The sequence below is a fragment of the Sinocyclocheilus grahami genome, unplaced genomic scaffold (assembly GCF_001515645.1).
Source record: "Sinocyclocheilus grahami isolate Dianchi unplaced genomic scaffold, SAMN03320097.WGS_v1.1 scaffold213.1, whole genome shotgun sequence".
NCBI lineage: Eukaryota > Metazoa > Chordata > Actinopteri > Cypriniformes > Cyprinidae > Sinocyclocheilus > Sinocyclocheilus grahami.
In genome coordinates, this window is record NW_015505392.1 from 535077 (window position 1) to 542207 (window position 7131).

The window sequence follows — 7131 nt, forward strand, 5'->3', positions numbered from 1 at the left end:
CTGCCTCGCTAACACACACATACACTCACTCCAGTGTAATCATGACAAATACCCCATTAAAGTGCATCGCACTGCAGTCTGCTGCCCTAATTACCCCCTTTTCCAACTTGAATCGCTGCAAAGCGACTGATTTGAGTTATTTCTTACTTGAAGGGTGATGTTAAAACAAAAGTAGCCGTTTTCTCATAAACATTCGTGGCACTTCACATGGCTAACGCAGCTAACAACACACAACAAATTGGTCAACTAATTATGTATCGCGAATCAAGCCGCAAATCGCCCACAAACTTCTCAAAGACGCGGAATTAGAACTACGAGAATCAATTAAAAGCAAATACAAAAGCAACGCTAGAGATGCTGCAGCACAAGTCTGCTTTAATGCACTAATTGAATTGTGTAAATAGGCTTTCGGCTCTCAGATGTAAAACCTCGGGCTTGATTAGTTCCTCGCCCCCCTGATTGTGGCCTGTTGGTCGGGCATTGAGACATTCCCCGCCCGCCGTCCGCTCCACAACGGAAATTGCGGCCTACATCGACTAAGCTATTTAATTAATGTATTTGGGTTGCTTCATACATATGTTAAAAACAACGCGGTTGCCATCCCCCTTCAGCATTTATCTAACCCAATACCTTGCAATTGGCGGTCTAAGTTCGCCATTCGGTATTTAATGTAGTTATTGAGCATTATAAGTGCTTAAATAATTGCAGAACGCAGTAATTAACGATGGATGAAGCGCATTGCTGCTCGAAAAGAGCGACGTGCAACACAACGAGCAGCGAAAGGGGGTGGCGGGGCGAAAATGAGACCGAGGCAGGAAAGTTGGGATTTTAACACTCGAATTGTAACTAAATATTCGCAGTGAAATGGCATACATCAAATTATTTGTCGTGCTCGGGGCGCGATGAGATCCGCATCGCCCCCTCGATCAATTCGGCGTCAACATCGTTTAATTAACACTAAAGCAATTAGCTAAGGCTTTTACCTGCATGGTTGGGACTCCAGCACACGCTTCCTCTCGCTCTTTAAAACTGAAAAGTTTTCTCTCTCTCTCTCTCTCGCTCTCTCTCTCTCCCTCCCTCCGTGCGTCCTCTCTCTCTCTCTCGCTCACTCTCGCATTGCTCTCCTCTAGTAAACACACGACAGCTCCCCCAAAAGCTGACTGCTCACTCTCTCCAAGAATGTTCCTCTTCCCACTAACAGTTTATTAAACGATTCAACACACCTAAAAGCATGTTGGAACAATGTTATAATACTGCCATTCATTCAATTATTTAATTTATTTAACATATTCGTCTTTAAGGCTTCAAAGTATTCAAAAAAAAAACATGCCAAAATAGAAATGTGTAAATCTAGGTGTATGTAGATATAGATGTAGATATAAATAAATAATAAATGTATTTTTATTCATTTAGGCTTTTTTTTGTTGGTATTATTAATGTTGTGTTCATTTGTATATGACATCTAACAGCCAAATTAAATAGTTCTAAGCTATTCAATAAAATCTAAAATTATGCAGTCTGATCTGATCTGCAGTGCTGATCAAACTGATTGTGCACAGATTTGTTTACTTAAACTACAAAAATCGTTAAGCAACTTTGATATTCAGCCACATATACAGAAATAAATGCTAACGTCATTTTAGTGTATGAATATTATGACTTGAAAATATACCGGTACTCTATATAATTTTATTTTTGTTAAGTAATTTCTTAATGTTCTGTAATGTGTAATGTTTTATATCGATCTAGGCCTATATACAGTATATTTGATTATGATGTATTATGTATACAATCTATACACTTCAAATGAAAACATGTATATTTTTGGAAACTGATAATGCTGTTGTTAGTTTTTCTTTTATAGCTACTGCTGTGTAAATATTTATTACAAAACCAATTCGGATAAAGTAGCAATATGTATTATTCAATGACATATGTAAAATGTAATATTTTAAAATGAAGTTCTGTAATCTTGATAGAAATATAATATTTGTCGGTAAGTAATACTTGGGTCATTCCTGGGATTCAGTAACATTTCAACTTGGAATTTTTTTTTTCAACTACAAATTAACTTTCTAAATACCCCACATCTTAAGGCACATATCAAACCTCTAACAAATCATAATTTCCCACCTCAGGCATTAAAGACCTTTTATTATTTTCGTTTTTTTTTTCAGATTTAGACACCTTTCATTCTCAACCCCGTAACATGACATGTTTTTCTTTTTTTATTATGCTCCCTGAGGTGTAATTGTAATATTACTAAAGTTTTGGGAGGAAACACATTCAAAACTGAGTGATTTCTGACCTTTTCCCACCTGTTTCTCATCCTCTGACTGAAACAGTCGGTTTTGGGGTGTTTTCCCTTTAAGAGGTCAGTGTAACCGCCCACTTTTACGATTGGCTAACATCATTGCCTATGCATTACCGTTTTAAAAATAGTTTTTACATTAAATACCACGTTACTTACAGTTTGCGGCGTCGTTGTTGGGTTCAGAACAGTTGGCACGGCCTGATCTGTGAGCAAAAGTATTTTGGCAAAGCCAGCATCATACTGCGATTTGTTCTCAAAACAGTCAACGGTGAAATGCACTGAACACACGCGTAAATTAGCACTGTAGTGACTGGGACGTCCGCTAAAAATAAACTGAATCCATTTCCCCCTGACGTCTAGATCCTTCGGCAGCGTATTCAAACATGTTGTTTTTCCACAGCCAGGAACGGCACATCGTCTGCGTGGCATCGCAATCTTATTCTAAACAACTAGCCTACTATGGCTTGCCATAAGCCTACTCCTTCAGAGCCACTGGCTGCACTGTGGGCGGAGCTGTCTTGCTCTGGAGGAGGTCATATGCAAACTCCTGCTCCCCCGTGACGTCACCCTGCACCTGCATCCAAGCCAGGCGTTTTCTGAGGGTTATTACATAAATGCTTTTTTTATTGATGATGAGGACGTTTTAAGTTATGCAACGTGCAGGATGTATTAAACATACAAAGACCTCTTCTATATCAAAAGATCAGGGGAAATGTGGTTTCTCATGTCATGACCCATTTACATGTCAGATGGTAATCAGCAAGAAATGCTTTTTCATCTTCCCCCCGAAAAATATAAATGTGACAAAGTGTGACGGTGTTGAAGACTGTAAAACATGTGAAGGAATACATTGCCTTCAAATTTGATTTTCAATTTTTGTTTCTCATATTGTTCTCTTCCTTTTTGGGTCAGCATGTCTGCATTCCCTTTCTGCTGCTAATGTGGGTGCAATTTCTGATGTAGGATGCTTGTCAAAATTTAAGTGGACATATTATTCTATTTCTATTCTATGTATAACAAAAATATGAGTTGTCATTATTTTGGTAAGTATATATTTACTGAAACTATGACTATTTTATATTTTTTAAATTACAATTGTTAATACATTTTGTAAAAAAACTCAACCCCGTCACAAGTTTACAACCCTGAAACAATGAGAAATATACATATATATATTTGTGACAGGGTTGAGCGTGATGGGGTTATGCTTTTTTTGCTCAAAATGGCCACTGCTCCCAGTGTAGGACAGCAGACCAGATATGGCAGCAATAAAATAAGTACATTGTACATACTTATGGAGTCAAATAAAATGTTGAAAAATAATCATTTTCCATTGTAATTTTATGTGGTGGTGTTGAGTTGTTAAGCTTGATAGTACCCTCCCTGATTATAATAAGCCTCAAAAATAAGAATAAAAATTATGATACTACTTACCATTTTCTGCACCACTATTAAAGAGAACAGAATGATGTCACATATGGGTGGAGTCTAAATTATCATGGGGGTAGAATGGTTACTATGACGGGGTTGAGTTTAGACTGAGGGACAATAACTTTAAAGTCTGTTTTTCCCCCCCAGAAACATATTTTTCACAAGAAAGGAACACAAATAAATGCTTACATTATTGCCAAGAAATATAGACACTGTGCATATTTTATTAATAATTTTCTAAGTACAACTCAGTGAAGTGCCGCAGGGACACGACAAAATGCTTGGTGTACGATAGAAATTATACGTTATTTTATGATCAAAATGATTTAAATGCAATAATTGTTTTTCTTCATTATAATGGGCATACCAAAGTATTGTAAAAAAAGCTTTTGACACTTCCTTTTGGTGAACCACCACTTTAAAAAGTCCGAGGGACTGAAATGTTACCGAATCCCAGGAATGACCCACTTATAATCATTCTGTTGCGTAGGTTATGCGCTTGTGCGGTGCGCTTAAAGACGCGCAGATATTAGGCGGTCCGTAAATATGCCTGAACGGAAAAGCTGCACAGGACCCCGATTCAGCGCAATGTTTTATTTGGAGAAAATAAAATGCAAAAAGCAGTGAATGAGGTGGAGGATTGGGCGGATAGTTGGGGTTTTCGGTTTTCTGTGGCAAAAACACAAGTAATATGCTTTTCGAAAAAGAAAAATAATCCAAGCTTGAATGTAAAAATATATGGTTATCAGCTGGAACAAGTAAATGTACTAAGATTTTTGGGTATGTGGATGGACTAAATTAAATTTTTTAATTCATATTCAGAAATTGATAGAAAAATGCAAAAAAGGAATAAATGTCTTAATGTGCATGTCCAGAGCTGAGTGGGGGGCAAGCTGTCAGTCATTGAAAATAATGTATGGTGCTGTGGTTATGTCAAACATAGATTATGGTAGTGTAGTTTACAAACAAAACCTTACTTAAAAAGATAGAGGTAATACAAAATCAAGCTTTGCGCATTTGCTGTGGTGCATTTAGATCTTCTCCGGTGGCTTCATTACAAGTTGAAATGGGAGAATTGCCTCTAGAACAGCGTAGGTTTCAGCTGAGATTAAGGTACTGGTATGGTGTAAAGGGACATCTGGAAAACCATCCAGTTAAACTAATTCTGAAAGACCATTAAATTGCTCCTTCTTTTGCTTTTCCAGCAATTCCTCCTTGGTTGTTCCCTATGCCACTAATTGATTTACAAATTCACAAAGTAATAAAAAAAAAAAACGGAGATGAACATGCCAACTGAAGTAGTAGCCCAACAATATATGTATAATACAAGAGTATTATTCTGTGTTACAGGTATTTACAGATGGGTCTAAGGAGCCAGAGTCTGGGAGAACAGCAGCAGCAGTTTATATTCCTACTTTTAAAATAAAAATGGCAAAAATATTATCAGATCATGTGTCAGTTTTTACTACCGAATTATTAGCTATCATACTAGCTCTACAGTGGATCGAAGAAGTTCAACCAGAAAGAACTGTGATATGTACTGACTCAATGGCTGCGCTCACTAGCCTACTAAGAGGTAAATCTGAAGCTCGGCAGGGCTTAGTATTTGAAGTTTTACAAAGTTTGTTTAGAATAAGGCAGTTAAGCATTCCTCTGGGTGCCTGCAGATGTGGGTGTGGATGGAAATGAGGAAGTAGACTTGCTAGCAAAGAAAGCTTTAAATAATCCACAAATAGAAATTAAGTTAGCTTTAAGTAAAGCTGAATTCAAGAGAGTGATATCATTTGAAGTAAGTAAGAAATGGCAACAGTTATGGAATAATGGGTCTAAAGGAAGACATCTTTTCCAGATTCAGGAGTGTGTTGGAAATGAGAAGAAAAGATACAGAAATAGGAAGAAAGATGTCATCTTATCAAGACTAAGAATCGGACATACAGCATTAAACTATAGTCTTTATAAAATAGGTAAGCATGAATCGGGAAAGTGTGACAAATGTGGAGAATTAGAAACAGTGAAACATATTCTTTTTGAGTGTTCTGCATTTGAAAGGGAAAGATTTCAATTAATTCAAGACTTAGGATGGCTGTGAGTTGATATTATTTATTTAAAAGTATTGTTAGGAAATGGGTCGAGGCAATCAAGAGTGCGAGAAAATATAATTTTAAATACCTGAAAAACGCAGGAACAATAGATAGAATATAGGTTTATTTATTTATTTGTTTATTTATAAAAAATAAAAAAAAAATTCTCTTCTTCTGTATTTCTTTCTTCAAAATGTATGCACACTCCACACTCCAGATCAGTAGGTGGCGGTAATGCACCTTTTTCGCTAGTTTGCCAAACCGCCATAAAACACCACAAGAAGAAGAAGACCCCGGTTCCGCGTCTGTCCTCTGATCGATCAGTAGGTTTACTTGGTTTTGTTTGATAGTTTATTTTTTATTGTGTCGGAATGACTGTCTCAACCGGATTTTAACCGCGGTAGTAGTTACAATATAATTACCACTGTCTGAGCTAAAAATTTATTAACCAGTTACAAGGTTCCGGGCAATATTTGCTATTGGCTGTGCCTCGAAACATAATGAGCTGCCTAAGTTACCCAGACAGCATTTTTTTTAGTCAGTCAAGAAAACGGAAAAACGTACTAGGCAGCTCACTTGATTTTGAGACAGATCTGATTTGATTTGGCACTTTACATTACAGATTGCCCATTACTGCAGTCTTGAATTAATACAATTAATATGCCAATATTCTACTTTCTCGTATTGATTTTTTTTTATATAGAACAAAATGACTGTAGAGGTTGAAAGAAAATTCGTTTGTGATGCAGAAATTATGGAGAAACTACAGGATATTGGAGGTGTGTTCAGATCTTCTGATTATCAAAATGAATAATTTATGCTTTACACACACACACACACATTATATTCATTATTATACACATACAGAATCCTGAAGTAACAAGCAACAGTATTAACTACCCTTTAATTTGATGTAGGTTGGATTTTTAAATTTTCTTATTTCTCTGTACAGCTAAATGCATTGGTCAGCGGCAGTTCCGAGACCAGTATTTTGACTCACCAGATTTCATCCTCACACTAAAAGATTTCTGGCTGAGATGCCGAGAGGGATTGTGGGAGTCATAATGAAATCCTCTGAATTAATGATAATATGTGACCCTTGACCACAAAACCAGTCTTAAGTCGCTGGGGTATATTTGTAGCAATAGCCAAAAATACATTGTATGGGTCAAAATGATAGATTTTTCTTTTATGCCAAAAATCATTAGGATATTAAGTAAAGATCATGTTCCATGAAGATGATATTAAGTAAAGATCATGTTCCATGAAGATATTTTGTACATTTCCTACTATATATATTAACCC

The 7131-nt window shown here is 36.5% G+C and overlaps 1 protein-coding gene and 1 long non-coding RNA gene across 3 annotated transcripts in view; one reads left to right on the forward strand and one right to left on the reverse strand.

The window, feature by feature from the left end:
- LOC107596037 (uncharacterized) overlaps window positions 1–2745 on the reverse strand; it is an 11505-nt gene extending 8760 nt beyond the window's left edge. The window contains exon 1 of one of the 2 annotated variants that reach the window (XM_016286636.1): window positions 2471–2745. In XM_016286636.1, coding sequence (XP_016142122.1) covers window positions 2471–2743 — 273 coding nt within the window. In that variant the 5' untranslated portion in view covers window positions 2744–2745. Of the gene's footprint in view, window positions 1–983; window positions 1177–2470 lie in introns of those variants that run through there. The other variant, XM_016286637.1, reaches the window with a different exon arrangement.
- A 3316-nt stretch (window positions 2746–6061) lies between these two features.
- On the forward strand, window positions 6062–6874 carry LOC107596040 (uncharacterized). Its single transcript, XR_001610330.1, has 3 exons — window positions 6062–6149; window positions 6530–6605; window positions 6779–6874. It is a non-coding gene; the product is annotated as an uncharacterized lncRNA (long non-coding RNA).
- The last annotated feature ends 257 nt before the right edge of the window (window positions 6875–7131 follow it).